Source organism: Toxotes jaculatrix, chromosome 19, assembly GCF_017976425.1.
Source record: "Toxotes jaculatrix isolate fToxJac2 chromosome 19, fToxJac2.pri, whole genome shotgun sequence".
In the NCBI taxonomy this organism is placed as follows: domain Eukaryota; kingdom Metazoa; phylum Chordata; class Actinopteri; family Toxotidae; genus Toxotes; species Toxotes jaculatrix.
The window spans coordinates 20,178,418-20,205,550 of NC_054412.1; the positions used below are offsets into that span (position 1 = coordinate 20,178,418).

General features: G+C 48.1%; 2 protein-coding genes across 3 annotated transcripts in view; one reads left to right on the forward strand and one right to left on the reverse strand.

Moving 5' to 3' along the window:
- The window catches only part of rev3l (REV3 like, DNA directed polymerase zeta catalytic subunit), a 49,976-nt gene extending 28,657 nt beyond the window's left edge, over window positions 1-21,319 (forward strand). For both annotated transcript variants that reach the window (XM_041063868.1, XM_041063869.1), the window contains exons 8-32: window positions 389-473; window positions 3,723-3,868; window positions 4,066-4,191; window positions 4,332-4,569; window positions 4,953-5,095; window positions 5,419-9,265; window positions 9,564-10,477; window positions 10,599-10,684; window positions 10,856-10,981; window positions 11,755-11,947; window positions 12,094-12,202; window positions 12,323-12,438; window positions 12,692-12,810; window positions 13,174-13,292; window positions 13,412-13,553; window positions 13,644-13,888; window positions 15,151-15,259; window positions 16,038-16,244; window positions 16,356-16,465; window positions 17,114-17,228; window positions 17,459-17,596; window positions 17,848-18,038; window positions 18,519-18,765; window positions 19,455-19,670; window positions 20,138-21,319. In XM_041063868.1, the coding sequence (XP_040919802.1) occupies window positions 389-473; window positions 3,723-3,868; window positions 4,066-4,191; window positions 4,332-4,569; window positions 4,953-5,095; window positions 5,419-9,265; window positions 9,564-10,477; window positions 10,599-10,684; window positions 10,856-10,981; window positions 11,755-11,947; window positions 12,094-12,202; window positions 12,323-12,438; window positions 12,692-12,810; window positions 13,174-13,292; window positions 13,412-13,553; window positions 13,644-13,888; window positions 15,151-15,259; window positions 16,038-16,244; window positions 16,356-16,465; window positions 17,114-17,228; window positions 17,459-17,596; window positions 17,848-18,038; window positions 18,519-18,765; window positions 19,455-19,670; window positions 20,138-20,278 (8,228 nt within the window). In that variant the 3' untranslated portion in view covers window positions 20,279-21,319. The remainder of the gene's footprint in view (window positions 1-388; window positions 474-3,722; window positions 3,869-4,065; window positions 4,192-4,331; window positions 4,570-4,952; window positions 5,096-5,418; window positions 9,266-9,563; window positions 10,478-10,598; window positions 10,685-10,855; window positions 10,982-11,754; window positions 11,948-12,093; window positions 12,203-12,322; window positions 12,439-12,691; window positions 12,811-13,173; window positions 13,293-13,411; window positions 13,554-13,643; window positions 13,889-15,150; window positions 15,260-16,037; window positions 16,245-16,355; window positions 16,466-17,113; window positions 17,229-17,458; window positions 17,597-17,847; window positions 18,039-18,518; window positions 18,766-19,454; window positions 19,671-20,137) is intronic.
- A 69-nt stretch (window positions 21,320-21,388) lies between these two features.
- On the reverse strand, window positions 21,389-27,133 carry mfsd4b (major facilitator superfamily domain containing 4B). The gene is made up of 4 exons (XM_041063870.1): window positions 26,588-27,133; window positions 25,383-25,551; window positions 25,163-25,279; window positions 21,389-23,453 (listed from the first exon to the last, which is right to left on the reverse strand). The coding sequence occupies exons 1-4, from the start codon at window positions 26,861-26,863 to the stop codon at window positions 22,129-22,131; spliced, it is 1,887 nt and encodes a 628-aa protein (XP_040919804.1). The 5' UTR covers window positions 26,864-27,133; the 3' UTR covers window positions 21,389-22,128.

Below are 27,133 nucleotides of genomic sequence, written 5' to 3' on the forward strand. Positions count from 1 at the left end.
ATTTTCTGGGTTGTGATAAAACGCCTTTGCTTTCAAGTGAGCTGGGACTACGTCCAAGTCCACAAGTTTCCCAGGTCTGAAACTGTAGCAGGAGGAAATGATGATGTCCAGGTCTTACACGCAGATTATGGTTTGTACTGAAATATGACAAGTTTGGCCCCCGGTATGTAGAATTACATTCAGTCCCATTTTATTTATCATGATTAAGTGCTATAGCTTTACTGACAGCAAAATTACCCAGCCACTACCAGCATACTTAACAGCAATTACTGACCAAAATGTTTTAATTGTAGCTAAGAATGTGAGGTCTGGAAAAACTCTCACAAGCAGATAGTTTCCAGGAACGACGAATGCTGTGTTGTGAAGTTGTGTGCCTGATGTGTTCCAGATCGTGGGTTTGTCGCCTCGACGGAGAGCGAGAAAATCTTCATGAAGAGACTGAAGGAGATTCTGAAGGAGAACGAGTTTGACGTGTAAGTTTCTCATCCTTCCCGCTCATCTGTTGCTGCTGTGTGCTGACAGCTGGGGCGGGAGCGGTAGGCTCATCAGACGTTTTCAGAACAAATTATATCTGAAAGTCATTGTTGGACGATTGTCCCATTTCCGCCCCCCCCCCCCCCCCCCCCCCCCCCCCACCCCGAGGAAAGCTGAGAGTAGCTGGCGAGGAGCTGGAATTTATGGACGAGAGAAACAATGTTTGAAAATAAGCACAAGATGTTTCCAGTCGCATTAGTGAAACGAGTTTCCCACAGCGTCAGACCACATTAATCTCAAGTTTCTCTCATCTTGAGTTCTTTGTGTTGAACTGTAGTGAGTCCATTTGCATGTCCTCAGTTTCCCCCGTCCACCTCCTCTTTCCTCTCAGGGCGCAGAGAGGAGGGAGGGAATGAAAACAGAGGCTGGAAGACTTGGGAAGGAGGGATGGAGAAAGTGAAGTCAGAACAGATGTATCGAGGGGGTGGAGGACAGAGCGGGTGTAAGTGCAGAGAGAGAAAGGGAAGGAGCGAGCGAAAGGATGTCGATGGGGTTACACACCCCTCCCTTCTGCTCCCACGGTGTTCAGGCAGAAACTATTTCCTGTTATAAATAAAAGTACAGTTGGCCCGGGCAGCCGTGCGCGCATCTGCATTACATCCAGATGGCTTCTACTCACTGACTCTGATATCAAACAAGGAACAGAGGAAGAAGAGAAGGGGGAGAGCGGCGCGGTGTGGGAGCAGCGTGGGGCTGTCGGTGTAAGAGCGGGGCTGGGTCCTGAGTGATGGAGCTCACACACACACAGTTTGCTGGCGGCTCTCTCAAGGCCTGGCTGTCTCAGTCACTCTCTCTGTTAATACTCACACACAGTCTGTCGCTTCTTTGCTGTTGGCTTTTACGCAACACTGCTACTGCTACTGCTGCTCGCTAGGTGCTGCAGGTTTTGTTGGACACTTCAGAGTTCTGTTCACAAACAGTTTTATTGCAATTTCTAATCCCTCCTATTTTTTAACCCTCTTCTGTGTGTGAATTATTTTAATTTTGGGGGGGAAATTGTCAGATTTTTTCCAATCTTAGTATGAAAATGTGCCATATGTGTATAAACACACCAAAAAAATAAAAGGAATTCAGTAGAATAATGGAAACCTTAGAGGAATATCTAAAAAAAAAAAACAAAACAGAATTTTAAAACCACAGGGCAGCAGTAGGCATTAGAGGGTGATGTTCCCTCTCTCTTTTTTATCCTCCTTTTTCTCTTTGCTTGGCTCCATCATTCAGACTCTCTTAGCAAATCAGAGCCAGTAAAGGCAGTGAAAGGAAGGGGGAGGGAGGGGGGGTGGGCGTGGCTTGGGAGCCAAATGTGTTAATCGCTGCCGTAATCTCCCGGCGCCTGCCAGGCTCCCTCCCTCGTCGCCTCTAAAGTCGTTAGCTCGCAGACTAATTAAGAGACAGCCAGACAGTGGCACGTGCACACTGACTCTCTGGAGCCCCTTTTCCTCACGCAGCCCCGAACAGAACAGAAAGTCTCTGAATGTCAGTGAGACTGTTGTGAAAGTCTCAGCCGCAAAATGTCAACCGATACCAACTCCAAAAACATTGATTTCATATATTTACGGCCATGTTTTCATCATTTATCACCTTTGGAAATCATTTATCAGCCGTGGCTAGCAGGTTTAGAGCAAGCAGCCTTTAGCTCATTCATCATTTACAGTGAGCGAAAGTGGGGCCATGTAGCTGTGGCTTTTCAGTAAATGCAGCACAGTATTCCTCTGATCTGTTTTTGGTTTATCCTCCATCCGTGCTCTGTCTCTGCCTGAGCTGATTCCACGGTGTTTACCTTATTCCTCCATGATGCAGCCTCCCTCAAGTGTTTTCAGCGTGTTTCATCAGAATGTGTTTCTGTGGCTCCGTTCAGATCTGGCATTATAACATAATGCCGTCTCTGGTGATCCAATCACAAGCAGACAGGTTTGAGTGCAGGTGTGAATACGCCAAAGACACACAGAGGACGCGTTTGAGATCCTGATCACTCAGACCTCTGTGTAAGCAGATGTACGTGTGCTCATTCATAAACAAACACAAGTTGTACAAATCATGTTTGCTGTCTGAAATTTTTTTTTGAAAAGCCCATAGAGATAGATTAGATAAGATCAGTGCGAGTGCATCAGACATCTTGGGTGGTTTGGTTTGGAACAGAGTTAGTCTGTAGCTGTGTTCATTTTTTCTATTTTCCAGCGCAGTAAACACAGGAAGTGCATTTGGTCATTTGGCCTCTGCGAACATAATTTGATGTACATGTCTGTTTGGATGTAAAGCAGGGAAGTGAGATCTGATCACTGGAGACGCATGTGAAGACACACTTTAACGGCAGGTGTGAACTGACACACTTGGAGCTCTCGGCTTGTCATCAGATCACCTGAGACGGAGGTGTGAACAGGGGCCTAAGCTTGAATTGATCCTGCTCAGTCAGATCTGAAAATCCTGATATTCCAGACGAGGTTTTGGATTAGCTCAGAATTTGTGGAATTCATTTTTAAATTTCTTTTTTTTTTTCCCTTTTTTTTTTTTTTTTTTTTTAACAACCATTCCTGTGAAATGTGTTCCACTCTGTAAGCGCCACTCGCCTGGCCTGGTCTACGTTTCAATATTTCAGAGTCACTAAGTGGTGAGTTGCTAGGCGATGCAGTAGGGCAGCATGGGTAAAGGAGCGTGATAGACAGCTTGTAGCTCAGAGCGATCTGGAGGGATACAAAGCCCAGCTGGCCGTCTGCCCGTTTTCCATTCATATTCCCTCTCCGACACACAGACGCACAGCACTTAGCTGCACACACCCGTATATGCTCACACACACACACACACACTCTTATCAGATGAGAGACACTCTCAGCTCTTGTGCAGCCACCCACACACACACACACACACACTCGCTCACCACCTCTACGCACACATACACCCAGAGTAAACAGATCACTTCCCCTGATTAAGACCCACAGTAAAGCGATGCTAATAAAACATGACTGAGTGAGGGCAGATACCAGAAGGTGCTGTGCTTTGTGATTCAGGTAGCAGCCAAACTGACAGCACGGCTGATTTATAGCTCAGTGCTCATATTCAATTAAAATGGGAGAATTAGTCCATCGTTCCCCTGATGCATAGGAGTGTGATCCCCTTAGAATATGTCATTAGTGCAGTATTTACCAATCATCATGCAGAAATGAACTTAATTTCTCTGCGTCTCCACTCAGGACACAAGCGTTGTCTGTGGCTGACGGGGAGGAGGACCAAGACGATTTTCCCGGTGACCTTACTCTCCATCCTGACCCCCGGGCTTCAGAGGAGCTGCTGTCTACCCCCGCTAATGCTGTGGAGGTGCACAGGGACTCACGGCCAGGTGAGGAAAACTCTCCATAGCCCCAGTAGATGGGGCTACAATAGATACAATGCAACAGTAGAAGCCGAGCAATAGAGCTTGCACGTCTGTAGCTTTAATCTTCACCGTTCAGTTCCTCTTTCCTTACTCTCATTTTACTTAGTTGGACCTGCCATTTATTTCCTAGATATGCTAACAGGGCTTTCTCCCTTCTCCAGACTTTGCGAGGAGCAGTGGCACAGTCCCAGAGGAGGCTGTGGTTAATGAGGAGGCCATGCTGAGTCTCCTGGAGAACAGTCAGACCTTCCTCCCGCTCTCCCAGTCCAGCCAATCACCTCTGTTAGGTATGATATGCACAAAGATATCCTCTGTAGATTAATAAAGTGCCCACAATAAAATGATAAATTTGGGTCCAAACCTAAATCTGTTGCTTGCAGCTAATTGTCGAAATGCCTTTTAAATGCCTTGTTTTCGTTGTCTGTAGACAGCAGCCAAGACCATGCCATCATCAATTTGCTGGCAGGCCTGGAGGATGACGGCTTCTGCAGGACCCCTGTTAGGCAGAGTTCCCAGTCCCAGTCTCTTCCTGGTGCCAGGAGCTACCACTGCAACAGTGACGAGGAGGAAGCCGGACCGGAGATGGACAAGGAAGAGGCCGAGCTCAGCGTGATAATGTCACAGCGGTGGGACAGCGAGGCTCCAGAGAGTTCGGCCTTACCAAGGCAAGTCTGTCTCAGTTATATTTGAGTGAGAACGGAGCGATAGGTTGCTTGTTCATCTAATAGTTTTTTTTTTCATTCACATTACTTGTTTTAATTACCATTTCCCCTGAATTACTTCTGTCTGTGGACAGTTCACGCCCCTCTAAACCTGCATCCCAAACAACAGCTGATTTTGCAGAAATTCAGCCTGATTCTTACAGTAAATGATCTTAATGAACTCAAAGTGGGGTTAAATTTGGGCTTAGTCTGTACAGCATCTGCCCAAGTTGAGAAAAAGTAATGGAAGTGATGAGCAGACACTGAGCAGTCCGATCAAGGTCATCCACAGTGAGCTGAGCCTGTGCGGCGTTTCATCAGTGTTCCTGTCCTTCCTGTGTGCACAGGCCTGGTGTGAAGGAGGCGGAGGACGGCTTCAGTGAGGAGCAGCAGGAGTCCTCTGATGAAGACATGGAGTGGAGTGGGAATAGCTCCGTGTTCGCCAACCTGTCCATCCCTCAGCTCGACGGGGCAGCAGACGAGAACAGCGGTGAGTCATCTCATGCTGAGAGACGTGCTGAGACGGCACTTAAATGTCAGTTTACTGCTTTGACACTTGTCTTACATCTCCTGCTGATTCATGTACCATCAAGGATATCACTACACGGATCTGACAGCAGCTGCACAAAAAAAAAAAAAATTGGGTTGACACCAGGTTTTAGCTCCATGATCTAATTTTATTATAAGGGAGACATGATTTATAGGGTATAAATAAAGACTTTGGGGTTTTAAATGATAAGCAGTCATTTATGAGAATATGAAATTTCTTGTTAGCTGTTAATAAGATGTTCTTCTCTTCTGGTGTATCCATAGATTCATCCTTAACGGACAGTAATTCCAGGACCCAGTCTTCTCTCATAGTCACAGAAAAGATGCTTGGGAAAAGAAACCCCTTCCCTGGAGAGACTGTACACCTGGAACCACCTTCTTCAGCGAAGATCCTTCTGGAGTGCAAGCACCATGAGCACAGACCAGTTCATGTTCTGGACACAGAGCAATCACTTGACAAGCACTTTCAATCAAAAAGCAGCCAGGACAGCAGTAGTGAATGTTCAACAGGGTTCAAGGTTAATAAAGAAATCCCCTACATCCCACCAGTCAAGCACCCTATCCCCTGCAAACTAGCCAACCACCCCGAGGTGTCTCCCATCTGTGTAGACAAAGAGGACATCCGACCCCTGTACACCTATGACAAGAAAACCTCTATAGCCTTGGATAAGACAGATCTAGAAAGTTTCCCATTTGGTAATGGAAAGGTCACCAAAAGCAGGAAGAAGTACGGCAGCATAAAGAATGTAGAAACAAACTGTCTGTCCATTCTTCAGAACCACAGGACCTTCTCTCTCTGTTACTCAGAGCTGAGGAACTGCTCCGCAAAGACAGAGCTGGAACTGAGCCAGAAGGACGGCAAAAGCCCCATCCTGAGGAACATCACCTCAGCCCCGTCGCCCATGGAGGAGGACGAGTTCCTTGATCCTAAGAAGGAAGAACTGGGCCACGATACTGAGGAGGGAGATGTTGGTGAACTCAAAATCAGGTACGAGGACTATCAGGAAAACAAGACTGAGAGGACTATCGTGGCCCAGCAGGAAGCACACTACAAGTTCTTTCCCAGCGTCATCCTCTCCAACTGCCTCAGTAGGAAGAAAACTGGGGGCAAAAAGATTATTGACTCCTGCAGTAAACTGGTAGAGGCCCAGCCTCGCAGGTCTAGACTAAAAGTGAATAAAAAAAGGTTAGGAATGGCCGGACTGAGGAACAACTTAAGCACAGTTGAAAGCTCTACCTCTGACAGCCTCGTTAGCACTAGCTTCACCTCAGTCACGTCTGCTTGTCCACAGACTGTGGACGCAGAGATGCCAATTTCAGATGAAAAGTCAAAAGAGGCTGAGCCAGTGAAAGATGGGCCCGTCACAGAGGGAAAGCCAATCACGAAAGAGGAGCCAGAAGCAGTAAATGAAAGGACAGAGCCACCTTCAGAGGCCCCTACTACAAACTCCACCACTGTTTCCTGTTTTTCTGAAGAAACTAAAGAGACAGCAGAGGATAGGTTGAGCCCACTGCAAGATTTATCTGCTGAAGTCACCTGTACCAAACCTTCAGCACTGCCTGGTAGTAAATACACCCTGAGGGCCAAACGGAAGATGATCTATGAAGGTGAGGATGGAGAATACTCAGGTTCCACTCGTTGTAAAAACCCAGCCTCTGTCAAAGACAGCAAGCTCAAGGACAGGAATGTGCCCAGTGGGCAGGAAGTAAAGTACCAGAAACGGCGCAAGAAAGAACCCCCTATCATCATCAAGTACATTATTATCAACAGGTTCAAAGGACAGAAAAACATGCTGGTGAAGATGTCCAAAGTGAATGCAGAGGAGCAGCTAGTGGTGCTGACACCCGATAAGCTAGAACTGTACAATAAACTGGCTCCACTCAAGGATTTCTGGCCCAAGGTGCCAGAATCCACTGCAGTCAAGTTTCCTGTCACTGAGCCAAAGGCCAAGAAACATCCCAAACGAAAGGCAAAGGTCAACTCCGCAAATAAGAAAACAGTCAGCAACTCGTCCAAGCCTCGAGTCAGACAGGGTCAATGGGTCAAAAGGAATAAAGGCTGTCAGAGAGGGCCAGTTCTGCCCTCTCTGCCGCCCCCTCGGCCCTGTTACTGCGAGCTAGCCGATGACCATGACACTGAGTACGCTGATGTCATGGTAGAGTTGGGGTACCTCTCCGATAGATCCCCAAGCCCGACAGACTCAACACCCCCGCGTTGTTGGTCCCCAAGTGACCCTATTATGGACAGCTCAGAGCAGCTGATAAACCCACTCAGTGACCCATGTCTTAGTTCAGCTTTTCACAAGCCACGCACTGTGTCTTCAACCAAAGTAGCACAAAATAAGTGTCCAACTGCCAGATCTAGGAAAACTGCAGATAGTAAAAGGAAAGTAAGCAAGTCAGCAACTAAGCCTGCAGAGGAAGGAGAGCCCAAAAAAGAGAAATTAAGACAGAGTAGTGGTGTTGCTCCAAGACAGAGAAAGAAAGCGAAAAATGTAGCTGAAGGTACTGTCAACAGTTCTACAACCGCCCCAAAACCTAAAAGGTCTCGCAAAAAGAAGACAGAGGAACCTAAAAGCCATGAGTTAAGTAAAGACAGCTCTCAGCTCCTTTTCCCAGAGGATGAGCTACCTCCCTCTGAGAGTTCCTCTCAAGAGGTCCCTCCATTTCAGCAGCCAGTGAGCACAGATTGCAACAGCCAGGACAGTTCTCAGACTGCATCTACACCAAACACTAACTCAGTGGCCCAGTCTATAGAGCCAAAGGTTGAGGACTATGAGACTTCAATCATGGAGGTCAACCAAAGCTTTTCACCACCGGTTCAGCTGAAGCAACAAGGTTGCCAGACCACTGTGGTAAAGGCAGAGGTTTCGCAGGAGGAGTGCACAGCTCCTCCACCTCTTCTGGCTGGAATGCTCTTACTGGAAGACAGGAAAGATGCCCAGGCACCAGTAGCCTCCTCACACTCAGGCCCTAAGAACGGGGAGATCCCCACTCTTTGTGAGACCCCGTCTGGCTTGGCTGTCCTCAAGCAGCTTCTCCAGAGGAGGCAGCAGGGACAGGCCCTTCCTTTACAAGTTGTTGGTACGGACAACCACTGCACTGCCATCGCTCAGGCCGCAGCACTACTAGATCCTACAACTAAACCAGCTAAATCCAGAAAACCTTCTTCCGCCGCTCAGCGTAAAGCCAGGGCCCCAAAAACTACCGCTCCCAAGGATAAAAAGCCCAGAATTAGGAAAGGCAAGATAAGCAGCACTCAGCCAAATCTGACAGTGAAGCAGGAGGGCAACATGTCAGATGACTGCCCCCTCTTTCTGTCAGACCCAGGCCTGGAGACTTGCAACCTGGTAGAGGACAGTTTGTCACCAGAGCTCCCACACAACTATACCTTTGATATAAATGCTATCGATCAGACTGAGTTCTCCAGCCCATACAGTGGTAGCCAGTTCGTCCTGACTGATAAAAATTTGCCCCTTAAGTTCCTGAGTGATGTAAGCCAGGAGGCTGTATCTGCTCAGACACTGGGCTGTGAGAAGAAACTGGATAAGCTGCTTGGTTGTGGGGAGGAGCTTCAGAGGGGCTCTGAGTGGCACAAAGCAAGGCCTGTCAGCCCCGACCTCTTTGGCAGACCTGAGAACAAGGAGTCTGTATCAAACCACCTCACATTCATCGAGTCTGAGAGACTCAAGAGCAGAGAGTGGGACTTCTCTTTCTGCAAAGCTCATACCCCCAGCCCCTTTCAGGACTTTCACTGTGAGAGAAAAGAACTGCTCTTTTCTGTCTTCGATCCTGTTCTACCGCTCCCCTTAAGCTCAGCGTCCTTTGTTGACCATGAGGGCTCACCAACAGGGGAGCTTCTGGAGGGCATCGATGGACTGACTACATCCACTACACCCAGTAGCTCTCCCCGCTCCGTCGGCTCGCTATCCCAGGTGAGGGCAAGCCAGCTGCTGCGGGGAACGGGAGCTGGAGCCCACATCCTCAAGCCCCTCATGTCCCCTCCAAGCCGGGAGGAGATCATCAACACTCTGCTGGACCTGGAGATGTCGGAGGCTACCTTTCAGGAGCCCTTCTGCAGCGACCCTTCTGATGCCCCAGGGAAACCAATGTAAGACTATATACACCAGTGACACAAGCTGAAATAATTATTACTTTTAGACTGTCTTGCTTGCAAATAAACTGTGGACTAAATGTACATAGATAAAAATGAATCAGAAAAGCAGCATAGAGATGCTAACATGTTTTAAAGGCAGTGTTGCTGTTACATACATACAGTTTGTTCACCAAAGAGCACTGACAAGGTTATGATTAACTACTGTATTTGGCATAATTCTATTACGCTAGTCAAATTACAGTCATTTCTAAACTATAAATAAGTCCATCATATTTCCCTCTCTTTTCTCCAGGGAGGTTGGTGGCCGCAAGCTAACCGTGGGTACCAGACTGGCTAAGGAGCTAGCAGAGTTCAGCGGAGACCTGTCCTTGGAGGGCCTCCATTTCTGGAAGACAGCCTTCTCAGCCATGACGCACCCCGCCGCCACTTTTACCTCATCCTCCCAAGCCCAGGGAGGTGAGGCCTCAGAGGCAAGTAAAGAGCAGGCCAAGCCCAACCCTTCCTCAACCAGCGCCAAAAAAGTCGTTCTCCTGCCCTGCAAAAACCCACCAAGCCGAGAGAGTGTGCATCTGTGGCTGGAAGCGAGGAAACAGTATGAGTATCTACAAAAATGGAGGAGAGACACAGGGCTGCGGCTGAACGGGAAGGCTGGAATGGATGTTGAGGAGGAGAACCCAGAGAGAACTGGGCAGCCATCTGCTTCCTGCTGCCCGGCAGTGAAGGTTGAGCTGTGTGGGAACCTTTCCAGTGTCAGGACTCCGAGGAGAAAGAAACTGAGCTTGTCCTTGATCATATCTCCTATGAAGAGTACAGGCTCTCCGAGTAAATCCTCAGAGGCAAGTCCAGTTTCAGATGAAGGTGCTGTGGCTCTTGAGAAGGAGGAGCTAGAAGAAGATGATGACGATGATCATCAAACCACCTCTCCAGAGTCCCCTGAGCTGCCTCCATGGCAGCAGTCCTGTCAGTCCAGCCCCTCAGGCCCAGACCGGCTCAGCCAAAACAGGCAAAGTGAAAACTCTCCAGAACCACTGTCACCAAGGCTCTCTGAGAGATTAGGAGGGAACCACAGTCCCTCACCCCTCCATGTTAGTAACAGAGAAGAGGGCAGGACGAGTCCCCATCTCCATCACAGCACCCCTTTCTTACGGAGGTGGCGGAAAAGCAAGGAAGATCTGGAGCCAGTGTGCAGCACGCCCATATCTGAGGGTAATAAATCTGTACTTTCATCGGCCTTATGAACACAGTTATGAACATTGTTATATATCTGTGGTCTCTACTTTCTTAAGCTGTTGCTTGACTTGCTCTTCCTGTTTCATTCCTGCTGCAGAGAATCCAGCTTCTCAGAGACTCCAGCAGAGGAGGAGGAGCCAGGCAGACCCACTGAGACGAGTGTTACTGACCACACAGACAAAGGTCTGTCTCACCACGTCTCACCACATCGACCGCCATTTCACTAGTGGTTAGAGAAACCGCTTTAGAGTGTAGTGTAGTGTCACCTCCTGGATTGAGCCTTACTTTTCATCTGATGTGCCTGTGTTGTCTCGTTCTTTGAGATGTTTCGCGTGTTCTCATTTTCACCCACAGAACCAGTTTGCTGCTTTGAATGTGCCAAAGAAAGATAACTCTCAGATCGAAGGGCCCAGCATAGCCAACTCCTATGGCTTCAAAGTCAGCATGCAGAACTTACAGGACGCCAAAGCTCTGCATGAGGTGAGCTGCTCCTATACTCTCTTTGGTGAACACATTTACTCTCATATAAGAGTGTAGTTTTTATTTTGCTGTTGGTTTGAGTTGAGTTAAGTTATTTTAAACCTGGGGAGGACAGGCAGGTTCATAAGCTGCTTATTGCTAAGGCTGCTTATTGAAGCTCTGTACTTTTTTGGGAACCGGTCAAAATGCGTCTGAAACCTGGAGTGTTCTTGATTTAAATAAAAATTTTAAACTTTTACATATGAGAAATTTAGCCTCCTTATATGAAAAGGGTTTTTTTTTTTTAGAAAAGCATATTTAAATGTGACAAAGCAAGACACTGAGAAAAAAAAAAAAGCATTGGTTCATCAGAAAAATGTATCACCATATCACGGCCCGGTTTTGTGAGTGCCATGGGAGACCTTCAGAATCTCCCACATTTCTTGTTGATCTGTGGGATCTGTATTTCCTCTAAGCTGCACCTGTTTCCTGTAGTGTTAAGAAAGCAGAGAAGACAGAAAGTATGGGAAAACACTAGATAGGAAGCTTGGCAGTGTTCAGTCCTCTCCTGGCAGGTTCACATGTGATTTCAGAGTATCTCCTAGCATTTTTACCCCTGAGTCCCCATCCTCTGTGGATCCTCATGCAGGCTTTCAGGATTTCCCCTCAGTATTCCCGGTATTTAATGGACCTGACCTGATGTACTTCTTCTAAAGATGAGACAACATAACCACGAAATCCAAATCTGAAGATTACAGCATGACTGATATTTCCTTTTGGTCTTCCCTCCTCAGGTCCAGTACCTAACACTGATGAGCATGGAGCTCCATGCGAGAAGCCGTCGTGACCTCGAACCTGACCCCGAGTTCGACCCCATATGTGCCTTATTCTACTGCCTCAGTTCTGACGCTCCTCTGTCAGATGTGGACGGCACGCAGCTGACTGGAGCCATCGTGGTGGACAAAGACTATCAAAGCTGTGACCGAGGTTGTTTAACATAATTAAAAAAAAGGTTTAAATGTTACTGTGGGTTGTTGAGGCTTAACTTATTTTTGCCATACATGCTTCAAACGAACATGATCAATGCCTGTTAACAGTCAGACTGACGGGTCTATTTAAATTTCCCTCAACAGGTCACAAAACAGCGCCCCTGCTGGTCAGGTCGGGCATCTCTGGGCTGCAGGTGAAATATGCCACTGATGAGAAGATGCTGTTTCAGGAGCTGATCACTATCATGAGGAGGTGAGTTGATGTTCTCATTGAATGAGAACAGAGCAGAGAGCAGGTGTCCAGTCCTGATGGCAGGATATCAGATTCAGAGATTCTTAGTAGATTTGATATTAAGGTGAACTCTGTGCTAAGGTTTGACCCGGACATCCTGCTGGGATACGAGGTGCAGATGTCTTCTTGGGGCTACCTTCTCCAGCGTGCCGCGGCCCTCGAAGTGGACCTGTGTCAGCAGCTGTCACGAGTGCCAGGTAGGGCTGGAAGTGTTAATGTAAGAGACATGTGGGAAAGGACCAGGTAGCTACAGTCCCTACTTTCCTGTCTATAGCTGAGAATGTGTGTGTGTGTGTAAGTACAAACACATGTGGTCCTGTTTGTGTGTGTGAATGTGAGAGTGTGTAGTAGCTGAATGGAGAACCTCTGGCAGCACACCCCCCCCCCCCCCTCCTCATCCTCCTCCTCTTCTGTAATTGGCTGTGTGTCTGGCTCTGTGCGTGTCCTCAGGCGACTCCAAAGAGAACCGCTTCGCTGCAGACAGGGATGAGTACGGCGCCGACACCATGACGGAGATCAACATCATAGGACGCATCACCCTCAACCTGTGGCGGGTGATGAAAACCGAGGCAGGTGTCCCCCGCTCGACCTTTCCAACCCCTCTCACACTCACGGCTGTCAGCCATCACGACTCAGCGGGGATGGCTGACAGCCGTGGGTTTTTAAACTCGTGACCTACTTTCTCTCATTGCCTTAGTCTTTCAGGCAGGATTCTCACCACTGTTAGTGTTTATGCAGCAGATTTTTTTTAAACATATATATTATATATATATTCAAATGAAACAGTCCAGGACATGGGTTTAAATGGCTGTTTTCACCAGCTTGAGAACTTCTGTGTTTGATTAACATTTATAAAGGAGTCACGGCCTGAGAGTCGTGGAGGTGCTACCTTCGATATAATTGGTCTGAGTCTGTATTCTCTCCTCCTCCAGGTGGCGCTGAACAACTACAGCTTTGAGAACGTGGCTTTCCATGTGCTCCACCAGCGCTTCCCCCTGTACAGCCCCCGCACGCTGTCCGACTGGTTTGACCACAACACCGACTTATACAGGTGTGTGTGTGTGTGCCAACCAACTCTTTCTTTTTTCTTTCTTTCTGGATGTTCTGGTGATGTCTGTATGTTAACACAGTCTCATAATGAATATGCTGACGCGTGTGTTGTTACCGTAGGTGGAAGATGGTCGACCATTACATGAGCCTCGTGCGCGGCACCATGCAGCTTCTCCAGCAGCTGGACATCATCGGCAGAACCAGCGAGCTGGCCAGGCTGTTTGGGATTCAGTTCCTCCACGTTCTGACCCGAGGATCACAGGTATCCTCAGCACACTGGGTTTCAGCTTTTTGTTACAAAAACCACTGTTTATTTCTCTGTTCCATACGTGTCCTCTCCTGATCTCTTCAGTACCGCGTCGAGTCCATGATGCTGCGCGTGGCCAAGCCTCTGAACTACATCCCCGTGACGCCCAGCATCCAGCAGCGAGCCCAGCAGAGGGCACCGCAGTGCATCCCGCTGGTGATGGAGCCCGAGTCGCGCTTCTACAGCAACTCGGTGGTCGTGCTGGACTTCCAGTCGCTCTATCCCTCCATCGTCATCGCGTACAACTACTGCTTCTCCACCTGCCTCGGCCACATGGACAGCCTGGGAACGTAAGGTCCACGCACCCACAGCGAACACCCGCCTTCCGGGACCGCCTTTGTTCCCTCATTATTTTGAAGGCAGCAGACCTACTGAGAGCTTTGCACGGTGTTCACAGCTCAGAGCGCAGCATGTTAGGACATATTTCAATGGGTTTTTTTTTTTTCCCACCAAGATTATTGTAGTTGCATAGCAACAGCAGGAGCCATGGACACTTCTTTCCAACATGCATGGTGGCTACTACTCCTATGTAACACGAGAAAGAAAAAAAAAAAAAAAGAGTAGTGTCTAGCAGACAAACACTGGCTGTATTTTATCAACACAAATTTCCAAGGAGCAGCTCGTCCTCTGTGCATGTTGATATTTTGTTAATCAAGCTGTGATTGTTGTTAATTGTAAATAATCCTCTCCATAATCTTTCTAAACACAGGAAGAATACACACGTCTACTATTAGCTCCGCTAAACAGTAACTTCTCCTCCTTAGGCAGTGGAAAGAGTTTTACCTCCCTCCACAGTCTAACACCCCACAGAGCAGACATCTATTCTGTATATGACTGAAGGGAACTGAAACATAATCAGCAGTGATGTTTTAGCACCCTGCTTTCAGTGTTGTCTGTACTTCATTTTTCTTCCTTCCTGTGATTTTATTTAAAGCATTCCAAAGTTTTTTATTTTTTCCATTTTTAATACTTTAAATTCTTTGCCTTTAATGTTCTTTCTTCTTCCTTTTGTTCAGTTCAGTCTCTAGTTTTAGCTGTGAACGTTTTCAGAGGTGCATGTTTATTCACAATTTTCCAGAAATATATTCATGAAGTCCTTTAAGTTAATCTGTGGTTCGTCAGCACTGTACACGGTGTCCAGCCTATATTTATATCTCTGAGGCTCTGTCAGTCACTTCACACAGCTGAGTGACAGTCAGCATCAGCATCAGGACGTCTGTAGTCCTGATGCTGATGAGGGCTGTAGATGCACGCTGAGCCCTCAAAGCTTCTCCACCAATCAGAGCGTAGTTTAAAAGGAGGATGTTAAGATGATGTCTCTGTCCCTCCTAAAGACGGACGAAGCATTAAACACTAACTCTCAGAGTTCTGAGCAGATGAATGTGAATGAGGCCTCAGATACTGATGAGTCATTGTCACTGTTTGAGATAAGAGCTGCTGTGGTCATGAAGTCAGACGTATGTGGATCCGAATTTGCTGATTTGTTGGATTTGTTGTCATCATGGTCGTCACAGTGTGATACTCACACACACACGCACGTCTCTGTCAACAGGCCGGATGAGTTTAAGTTTGGCTGCACCTCCCTGCGGGTTCCTCCTGAGCTCCTCTACCAGCTGCGAAATGACATCACCGTGTCACCCAACGGCATCGCCTTCGTCAAGGTACAGCACCCTCTAACCCCCCCCCCCCCCCCCCCCCCTCTTCCCTGATGAGATTTCATCACCAAGGACAGTGCCCTAAAAACCCACTCGGCCCCGTTATGAGTCCACGTCTCCAGCGAGTCCTCCAGCGGTTGCAGATTTCTTAAGGTTCATTAGCTGCTGTGAATGCTGAGCACGTCCACACCAAACCCCACGGCGTGCTCTGCATCCTTCCATTCATTCCCTTCATTCACTCACTCATTGCTCCACACTCGCTGGCTCTGGTCCCACAGTCTCATTATGTAACACAACACACACACACACACACGCACTCGCTCACTCACAGCCACAGCACAGTGAGCACTGGTGTGTGTAATGAGGTTATTAAAAGGCACAGAGGAAAACCAGGTTTTGCTCTGGACCTGGTTTTATTTTATTTTATTTTTTTCCGCTTCAGCTGGATTTTGGCAAAGACCAGCATAATGTTGCTAAAGTTGTCTACCCTGGCTCTGCTTCCTGTCTGTTGTCCTGCTGTGTCTGCTACATGTGCTGTCATCAGCACAGAGCAGAGCCAGGACCCCGGAAATGTGAAACAACGAGTGATGTCGCCCGTAGTCATCGTCAGCTGATGACTGTGTCACAAGCATGTTGCAGGGTGACATTAACAAAACATGTCATGTGATCATCCCACATACATGATCTTACAGCTTTTGTGGGGTTTTATTTCTATATACAGAGACCCAGAGCCTGATAAATACGAGCCAGATCTTAAAAACACTCATCTGTTCTTCGTCTCCAGTCCTCAGTGCGTAAAGGGGTCCTGCCCAGCATGCTCGAAGAAATCCTCAACACCAGGATCATGGTGAAGCAGTCCATGAAAACCTACAAGCAGGACAAAGCCCTGATGAGGCTGCTCGACGCCCGACAGCTCGGACTCAAGCTCATCGCCAACGTCACCTTCGGCTACACCGCGGCCAACTACTCTGGACGCATGCCCAGCGTGGAGGTAAGGTTCTGCACAAGCACCAGTTTTTTTTTTATTTTTATTTTTTTTATTGTGAGTCTTGAACCGCAGAATGTGTTCATCGGTGTCTCGTCCCCCCCCTGACATGTCCAGGTTGGAGACAGCATCGTTCACAAAGCCAGAGAGACCCTGGAGAGAGCCATCAGGCTGGTCAACGACACGAAGAAGTGGGGAGCGCGTGTTGTGTACGGCGACACCGACAGGTAAACGACATGAGTCCTATCTCAGTGTTCCATCATCAGGCAGGAGCTCAGGTGATACCTGCTCATAATGTCAACCTAAAGCTACGACTGACACACTTTGACTTTGCCGTCTCTCACCCCGTGCTAACGCTGCAGGCGGCTCGGTTTAGGCGTCACTGTTTTCAGTGATGGCACCTGAGCTGCGTTCTCACGGAGCTCCCAGCATTTCCTGTCAGGGTTTCCTGTCATTAGCATCAGCTAGCTCGAAGGTGCTAATTTATTCTCAGTACCAAAAAAAAAAAAAAAAAGCTGCGACTAACATATTGGATTTGATTCCTGGATTGTTTCAGTTTATAAGAACTCCACCTACGACGTGTCATGGTTCGGCTCTGTGTCGTCCATGAGTGGACGTGATGGAGCTACAAATGTCTGTGATGGTTATGCTCACAGTGTTACAGCCATGTAACACAGTGTACTATTATTTACACGCTCATGAGAAAAGTTTGATAAAATCTCAATGGGCTTCTGAATAGTTGTCAAACCCCACGCTGAAAGAACGCTGACAGAACGGCCACATTTCTGTGACTGTTGTCATGGTGACATGTACACGGACAGTGGTAATGAGCTGCTTTCTGTTTTGTTTTTGTTTCTTTGTTTGTTTGTTTGCAGCATGTTTGTTTTGCTGAAGGGAGCCACCAAAGAGCAGGCCTTCAAGATCGGCAACGAGATCGCAGAGGCAGTGACCGCAACCAATCCCAAGCCTGTCAAACTCAAGTTTGAGAAGGTAATGCTTCACTGCAGGACCCACTGCACGCACAGAGACACACACACGCACACGCACACACACACTGAGCACAGATTCTGTAACGTCTGTGCCCTTTGATTTGGGTTTGTTTCAGTCTGTGCCAATTTTCTTTCTCCGTCTGCACACGTAGACACATTTAGAGGTATTAATCGATCTGTGTGTGTGTGTGTGTGTGTGTGTGTGTGTATATGTGTGTGTGTCCATCCCAGGTGTACCTGCCCTGCGTGCTGCAGACAAAGAAGCGCTACGTGGGCTACATGTATGAAAGCCTTGACCAAAAGGAACCCGTGTTTGATGCCAAAGGGATCGAGACAGTGCGCCGCGACGGCTGCCCTGCTGTTTCCAAGGTAACAAGCAAACCATTTTCCTCTCCTCTGCCCCCCCGCCACCGTTTGTGCTCTACACCAGTCACAGCCACCACGCCAGTTTTTCTCTCCTGCTCTGGTTTACTCAAAAACTTCTTCACGCGTGTCGATCAGGGGGAAAAAGGTCCCTGGCTGCGACTGCGTCCAGACACTGACACGTCAAGAGTCAAACAGTCACTTAAACAGGAAGTCACCTCCCGGCCCTCTCCTGTCTCTTCGTCCTCCCTCCGCAGATTCTGGAGCGGTCCATCAAGCTGCTGTTCGAGACGCGGGACATCAGCCAGGTGAAACAGTTCGTGCAGCGTCAGTGTCTCAAGGTTCTGGACGGCCGCGCCAGCATGCAGGACCTGACCTTCGCCAAGGAGTACCGAGGCAGCGGCTCGTACCGGCCCGGAGCCTGCGTCCCCGCACTGGAGCTCACCAGGTGTGTTTGTGTGTCGGTGTGTGTGTGTGTGTGTCTGAGCAGCAGCAGCAGAGAGTAGGAGAGTGAGAGAGAGCACGCTGTCAACTACAGTTACAGTACTCTGTGTGAATCCAATTACTCCTTCCCCACAGTGCTCATTGTCTGACTGCACTCGCCTGCGTGTACAGTACCTGAGTCTGTTGCTAGGCAACCTGGCTCTTAATGGGTAAAAGAAAAAAAAAAATCAGATTTCAGAGGCAGAGGGAAACATTCAGCCTCATTCATGAGCTGCAGCTCAGTTTATCTGGTGTGTTCATCAGTTCAGCTGCACAAAGAACCCGACGTGTTGATTCTTGGCGTTTCTGTGTTTATTATTATAAAATATTCGTTATTTGAGTCATTTACAGTAAAATGTAGAATATTTTCTTCTCCAGTTTTGAAACCAAACAGTTCTGAACACGTTCATTTTCATTAGTTTTGTGTTTCGGGTCCGTCTCTCAGGCGCATGATGGCGTACGACCGCCGGCTGGAGCCACGCGTCGGGGAGCGCGTGCCCTACGTGGTCGTGTACGGAACGCCCGGCGTGCCCCTCATCCAGCTGGTGCGCCGGCCCACAGAGGTCCTGCAGGACCCCAGCCTCCGCCTCAACAGCTCCTACTACATCACCAAGCAGATCCTGCCGCCGCTGGGCCGCATGTTCCAGCTGATCGGGGTGGACGTGTTCAGCTGGTACCAAGAGCTGCCCAGGGTGAGAGCAGGAAGTGATTGTTTTTTATCTTAACCCTTCAGTTTAGAGGCAGAGCAGATCAGTGCTGATAATCATTCACTTCAATAACCACATGAAAACCTTCAAAATAAAAGAAGATGCTGACAGGTTGGAATGAGGCTGAGTTTGGAGAATAAATTTGTGATGATTTAACTTTTCTATCTGATGAATAATTAACTGATCGTCCTGCTGATGAAGCGACAGAGAACATGTTGCAGTTTGCTTCCTCTCCTGTCAAAATAAAAGCAGACTGTCAGAGGGGTTTTTTTTTTTCATGCAGTGGAGAGAGAACAAAGGATGAGGAGAAAATCTCTCTGCTTCCCGCTGAGGCTCGAACGAGACTCGTCAAACTGCAGCTTCGGTCTCTGTGTCAGCACTGAGCTCAGGTTCCGCTCTGACGGAGCTCACATGCCATCTGCTGGTGGAGCTGAGGCAGAGCCACCAGCTGAGCTGAGACACCGATTCATTGTAGTTCAGTTCATGTATGTGAGCCTGTGTGTCCACATCACTGTCTCCGTTACGTGTTGCTGCAGCTGTAACGGTCAATCATGACACTGTCCTCCATCAGTCCATGAAATAACACGTCTGACAGGACAGAGTAGAGGAAGTAAAGTATCAGTTGTATTATGCTTTTTGTTTTTTTAACGTCCATCCCCTCGTCTCTCCCGCAGATCCAGAAAGCGTCCGGCCCCTCGGGGGTGGGTGGAGAGGAAGTGGGGAGGAAGGGAACCATTTCTCAGTACTTCACCTCGCTTCACTGCCCCGTGTGTGATGAGCTGACCCAGCTGGGCGTGTGCTCTCGGTGTCGCGCCGACCCACAGCGAGTCGCCGTGACGCTCTACCAGGACATAAGACAGTGGGAGAGTCAGCAAGACCAGCTGCTGAAGGTGAGAGGCTGGAGCCGGGGGGGGACTCGGGGGGGTGGAGGGGGGTATCAGATTTGGTTTTCTGAATTACCTCCAGACGAAATAATTATTGAAACATTCTTAAAATCCTCCTCCCTCACTGAACCACATCCTCTGTCTTAATTGCGTCGTGGAGTCTCCACTGTTCTTAGGTCAGACAGTAAAGGCCACGTCAGCAGCCGTTCTCTGAGGACAGACAGAGGATTGGGACCCCGGTCTGCAGAACTGTTAACTGTCCCTGTCCCCCAAACACTTCCTCAATCCATGAGACAGCAAATGTTTTGAAGTCCTCCTTGATACAGACCTTTGACCTGGTCTGTGGGCTGTTTGACAGTCGTATAGATAAAGCACCTGCAGAGCTGTGATTTCACTCTGTAGATAAAAGATAAGAAACCATTTAATACCAATCTCCCTCACTGTGTTTATGTGAGTGTGTTTTTCCCCTCCAGATCTGTAGGAACTGTAGCGGCTGTGCAGAGCGGCAGGTCCCCTGTGTGTCCCTGGACTGTCCTGTCCTTTACAAGCTGTCTCGGGTCAACAGACAGCTCTCCAAGGCCCCCTACCTCCGACAGCTGCTGGAGCAGTTCTGAATTGGCTCCCGAACGGCGGCGCTCCCTGCTCATTTGGTGCTAATTGCCCCTCACCCCTCTCACCCCCCTCACCCTACTCACCCCTCATCTCAGTGTTCGATTGTCCGTTGGGTTGTAATAGTTGAAATGGTGCTTGGATTTGAACCCTGTTGGGTTTTCATTCTGTCTTGTAACTGTTATTTGTTATACAAGTATTTCTCTGCATGTGCAGACAGTCTGGTTTGAGCCTCTTTGTGGGGAAGGCGGTGTGGGGACTCCCCCCCCAACTCCCACCCTCACCCTTTAGGGCTTGTGTTTGTTCTCATGCTTGTTTGCTGCCATTCTCCATTAGCTGCTATGGGCTGGGTGAAGCTGGTGTCTTCGGTGATGCAGCTCACAGACTTGCCTGTCATGGAACTAAGTGCAGTCCAATCAAGGATGACTTGTTGTGTCTTGTTTGCGCTGTAGCAGTTTGAGGTTATCGTTGTTTTATTTTTTTTAAGGAACTCCTTACAGATCTCAAGCCAACCTACATTCAAACCACTGATCGACTTCATTTTTATATGACAGCTGCAGTCGTGTAAATACTTCCTGTATAGCTCCATCTATAATATCTGACCGTGCATTAGCATCAGAGAAACTGAAGCTCCGGCCATGAATGCAGTCAAATCTGTGTTTTAACGCCATGTTTCGTTTCCCATTCACCTTGATTGTATTGATGTCCATTTTTGGCAGATGGGACACTTCACGCTCCGTCTACAGAGCGTGGGAAACTGGAAACCAGTTCATTTTTTTTTTTTTTTTTTTTAAACAAATCTGGGACTGTTGCAATACTGTATTTTGATAATTTATGTCATGAAGAGTCTATTATTTCCTTGTGCATATATGGTTTTGTGTAACGTTTCCGATTTTCTGTGCAAAGCAAAATTCAAAAAAAACAAAAACAAACAAAGATCAAACTACATCAAGATCTGATCTTCAACTCCCAGTACAGCTGTACACATCTGTATGTGTGCACATCTGTATGTGTACAGCTGTACACAGGACCTGTGTATTTGTATAAATGTAAAAAAACAATATTGAAGGAGGTGTGTTTTTTTGTTTTGTTTTGTTTTTTTGTTTTTAATGGACATTGCTGTGGGTGGAGGTTTGAGATTGATATAATAAAAAGTCAATGTATTTAAACACCTTTCACTGATTTATGGTTTTTTTTTTTTTTTTTTAACTTAAAAAAAAAAAATCACAACACGTGATTTAAAGAACCACAAGTCACATGACACATTACAGCACACAACAAAAACAAACCTCAAAGTCAAAAAATCGGAACTTTACAAAAGTGCAACAGAAAACTTACTTCATTCAAATCTTACACAACTACTGTCGCCACACACATTCACTGCAACAGTGCAAAATTAAATTCCATTTTAAAACAGGAGTGTTTGGCAGCAGGATGGTGTGGTGGTGATGATGATGATGATGAAGAGGGCGAGCATCCCCCGGTTCACCTCATTCACTCTGCTTAATGCGTCCTTAAGCAAGGCACTGAATTCCTAAGGCTTCTGTTCTACCTGACTTTGACCTCGCGGTGGAGGGAAGCAGAGCCGACACAGAATCCTTTTGAGTTAAAACAATCTTGTGTAGAGTTCAAACCTCCGTCATTCAGCAGGCATCTGAAAGCTTCAGAAGCTGCTGATGAATCTTTGTGCAAACCACAATTTTTTTTTTAAGCTGCATGATTCAGGATTTCAGGTTCCGAACAACAGGTGGGAACAGACGCGCTGAGGCATGGCTCTTCTAGTGTTACGTGGGAGATCAACAGCACTTGGGAGTCACAGGAGGGGAGGGCGGTGGGGGAGGGGGTGGGGTGGGGTTCAGTCCCTCTTCTCTCTGTCGAGAGAGAGCAGCAGTTTGCGTCTGGGGGAGTCTCCAACCGGAGAGATGGTGTCTGAGAAAGAGGCTCCACCTGGAGGCTCCGTCACCTGGGAGATAGCAACAGCAGAGCTTCCTGTCAGACCGGTGACATCAGGGGGAGAGGAAGCCTTACTGGGTGAACTAACCAGACTTGCTGTGTCATCCATCTCAATGACTTCAAAGTCTGCGTCGTTCCACTGATCAGCCTCGTTGTCCAGCTCCTCCTCCTCCTCCTCCTCCTCCTCTTCGTCATTGGCTCCTGAGTCCAGCAGCGCCTGGCGGAATTCGCTGTCGTCAGCTTCGGGTCGGCCCCTGGCGCGGGGCTTCCTGCTCTGGCTGTTGGGGGCGGAGGCCAGTTTGTACATGACGGGGAAGAGGATGGAGGTGAAGGTAGCCGTGATGAGCGACAGGTACATGAGCACCGGGTGATCCTGGAACTTCCCCATCAGGAGGCCCACAAGGGCAGGCAGCACCATCTCACCCAGCGCTGCACCCACCACGAAGACGGCCGCCATGTTTGCCGTCACTGTGGTGTACTGCTCCACCCAGGAGATCCCGCTGGGGAAGGTGGTGGCCATGGATGCTCCATAGAGACCAGTGCAAAGCCACAAAGCCGCCCTCTCCTTGCTGAAGAGGCAGAGCAGCAGAGAGGCGACAGTGGAGCCCACCAGGCTGAGCAGGATCAGGGTGGCCGGGTACACGCAGGCCGCAAAGAAGATGGCCAACCCCCGACAGGCGGCAAACGCTGCCCAGAACAGAGAGTTCAGCCCGGCAGCCTGGGACTGATGCATGTGTGCGTAGTCCTTGGCAAAGGTGAAAATGAAGGAGCCGTATGCCACCTCAGCGCCTACATAGGCAAAGAAGAAGAAGAAGAGCAGGATGATGAGAGCCACGTGATGTTTGGCCACCAGAGGCTTTCCGGAGGACGCGCGAGCTTTGTCGCGTGACGTGCTGCTGCGAGTGTAGAGGACGAAGAAGACGAAGGAGATGAGAAAGACAAAGGAACCAATCACAATGTAGGCCCACATGGACTTGAGGGTGCTGGTCCTGCTGTGGACATAACGGATCATCGTGTGAATGTCCGGGGCTTTGGTGACTGGCTCTGCGGTGGCAGGAGGCGTGGAGTTGGTGGGTGCGGTTCCCGTGCTGCCGTTCCCATCAGGTCCAAACAGGAGCTTGGCGATGATGGGTGACGCGAAGGCCCCAGCCGCGAAGCTGAAATGCAGTGCCTGCATGTGAGGGCCCGCCTGCTCACCCCATGTGTTCAGTATGAGCACGTTACCACCTGAGAGAGAGGAAAACACGGATGATTAAACAAACCATTGTTAACGTGCTGCGTCCTGCACTGACATCACACTTCCTGTCTCCCCCGATCATCAGTTAACTACAGAGGGAACTGTAGAGATGGAAATTTCAGAAGCTGCTGTAACAAGTGTCTACTGGCACCAAAAACTGCATCATCATGTCACATGTGTGGACCTACAGCTGACGGTGGACAGTGAGGGTCAAACCAAGACAGTCAGCTTACAGTGGCAAGAAAAAGTAAGTGAACTTTTTGGAATTTCATGGTTTTCTGCATTAATTTGTCATAAACTGTGATCTGATCGATAAGTAAGGCCTTATCGAGTTAATGATCTCAAAAAAAAGCTAATTGGAGTCAGGTGTTAGCATACCTGGAGTCTTGTTAAGAAATGAGTTTGCAGGTGTGGACTAGAGCTACTAGAACTGTTGATTTACATAAAGCTAGAAAGGGTTACAAAGTGATTTCAAGGACTTTAGAAATTCACCAGTCTTACAGTAAGGCAAACGATCTACAAATGGTGACACTTTGGGACTGTGGCTACTCTACCAAGAAGTGGGCGACCAGTCAAAATGACCCCAAGCTATGGGCTGAGTGACAGCTTGCAATCATTGAGGGGAAAATGAATTCCCAAGTGTATCAAAAAAAGTTCTTCAGGATAATGTGAGAATGTCTGTACGTCAGCTGAAACTGACACGACACATGACAGAGCTAAAGCAACTTTAGATTTTTGCTGGCAGTTGGTGGGTGGTCAGTGGTGGGTGCTAATTTTAGAGACTAGAGTATTCAGACTCTCTGCTGTGACACTCCACACTGTGGATCCTGTTTGCTTCAGTTAGTCCCTGAGGTGTGTCCAGAATCTGACTAAAGTTCACCAGTGGCAAACTGAATTAACTGGACACCCTCCAGCACTCTCTATGGAGTGTCATTCTCCTCTCTCTCTCTCTCTCTCTCTCTCTCTCTCTCTCTCTCTCTCTCTCTCTCTCTCTCTCTCTCTCTCTCTCTCTGCTCATGTCCTGTCTGTCTCCAACTGTCCTATCAGAATAAAGGCACACAACAGTGAGTATAAGGTCCCACAGTTCACACTGACCAAACCACAAAGTCCAGCGACCCAAAGGTCACCAGACTTTAACAGAGCTTCAGAAGTCCTCCGCAGAGAACCTGCCAGAGGGACGAGCGTCTCAGCAGGACTCCATCACTCAGGCCCCTGACAGTAGAGAGGACAGATGGAAGCCACTCTGAGAAACCTAAGAGGGTCTGACAGGATGCACAGCACCAACTGCCCAAATCCAGGTGAGCAAAGCTTGTGCAGACCAGCACAGGAAGACTTGATCATGGTCTGAACACTTCTGTTACTCCACCTTTAAGCAGCCCAGTACTGCTGCTTCTCCCTCTATGACCAAACTAACCACAGGGACAAGCACATGTGAAACACATTTTGTTGACAATGGCTCATTTCCCATCAAAGCTTGGTTACCTGGGTGATCCTGTTAGCTAAAGGGGGAAAGTTCAGAACACATCGATCAAACAGACCTCTGCCAGAAAACAGCAAAGTCAGTGAAAGCTCCTGTGAGGGTGAACTGTGTGAGCAGCATCTTCCTTTACCAGGCTAATATTCAACCACTAGCTATCTGCTGTCTAACAGGGCACGCAAACCTTGTACTATCTGCTCGTGTCATCAAGTGTTGTCTTACCTGTATCCAGAACACCCATAGACATCCCAATGCTGGACATGAGCCCGGTGAGAAGCAGAGCCTGCTTACAGAAAGGGATAGCACACATTCCAAATGCTGTGACCAGCATCGAAAAACCTGGAACGAGAGAGAATCAGAGACAGAATTCAGGACAATATTAAAAAAAAAAAAAAAAAAAAAAAAAAAAACATCCAAAAAATACATTTGAAGGAAGAGTTACCGAGCAGGAGGTGGGGGTTCATGCAGTCGAAGAGAATGCCGCCTATCAGGGATCCTCCGATGTATCCCGCAGAGCGGCCGACGAAGATGTAGGAGATGTTGCTGATGTTCTTGTTCACGTTCACAGCCAGGTCCTCGAACGTGGGGCCGAGAACTGAGATGCTCATCCCCTAGAAAAACAAGAAGAAAATGATTGCAAGAGGGTAAAATCTCTGTCAGGGATTTAAAATCTAACCTTTGAAAAAGAATTTATCTTGTCAGGTTCAGTCCACAGGAGTTATTTATCCACGCAGAGCAGATTTTTGAGGCTGCATATTAATCATCCTGTCTATCCCCGTTTCACCTTCTATGTGTAACAGAATGGGAGACAGTGCCCTGAATGCTACATCAAAAATGCTAAATGAGCATTTTACCGTCCATTAAAAGCTAAATCGAGGTTAATGTTCACAGAGAAACTGGCATCGGTCCATTCTCTCTGTGTTCTCACTCAAGGTCAGTGGAGTGAGATTAATCTACAAGGAAACTCTGAGGCACTTATTACCAGTAGAACGTGTGTTAAACTTTGTTGTAAATGTAAAGGAAGTTCCTGAAACTTTCTGAAAAGACTAATAGTGACGAGAGAGAAACTGGAACAAAGTAAGCAGACACTCTGTGTGATGTATGCTGATGGATTTCAGTAATCTGACTAGGGTAAAGGTGCTCGAGGAGCAAGTTTTACCACTATGTAAAACCAGTCTGCACTCACACATTACAACAGGTCTACTGTTAACTGATAACTTGACTCTCCTGGAGCAATAGCAGCCCCTACATCCATCCATCTATCCATCTATCTATCTATCTATATGCTGCTCATGAAACAGTGAGGGGTCAATCAAAAAAAAAAAAAGATGGAGGATGAAATTGAACTGTATACTTTGACTAAACTCTGGACTGTGCCATTTATGTATTAAAGGTCTGCAGACTAACTCACGCTCTGCTTCCTGTCCCTTAATGAGGTGTATGCTATGCTAACCGATAGCAGCAGAATAACCTCAGCGAGCTAACGTTTGCCTGAATATTCTAACTTAATCTCTACACAAACTGTATTCAATGAAAAGCAGGCCTGAGGAAACACACACACACACACACATTCCACACCACGCAACCACCCCCCGTAAAACCACACAGGTTTTAGCTAACATTTCCCTCATTCGCTCCCAAATTTACCAAGCCCAGGAAAGATGCACAGAGCGCGAGGGTGATAATCCAGCGGCCGCACGTTCCATATCCGCCCCTTCCTCCGCCGACCACTTCCACCCGCTCGTCGCATCCCGGTTTGGTGGTCCTCTTGACCGCCTTTAGCGCACTCTTTAGCCCGCGACCGGTGTCCTTCCTCTTGTCAAACAGGGTGTCCTCCTCCTGGTCGTCGTTATCGTCGTCCTCCTCCATGCTGGCAAATCGAACGTGCTTCTTTTTCACGACGGTGTCGCGTGCGGCGGACATACCTTGTGTCAGGTGGTTACTACGACGATGCTGCGGCGTCAGACCCTGTTTTTACGGCCGTGTAAACACCGGCGCAAAACAGATACCGCTTTAATCGGCCTCCTCCCGTTTCGGTGCTTCCCGTTCGAAGGTTTTCACGGGGCTAAAACGTTAAAATGAAGTCAGTCATCTTTAAAACAGCGAGCCGGTTGAGAGGATGACAGCGGACCGCCACTGCAGCACCTGTGATACCCCTCCATATGTCAACAGCGAATGTATGGCTGATGGAGG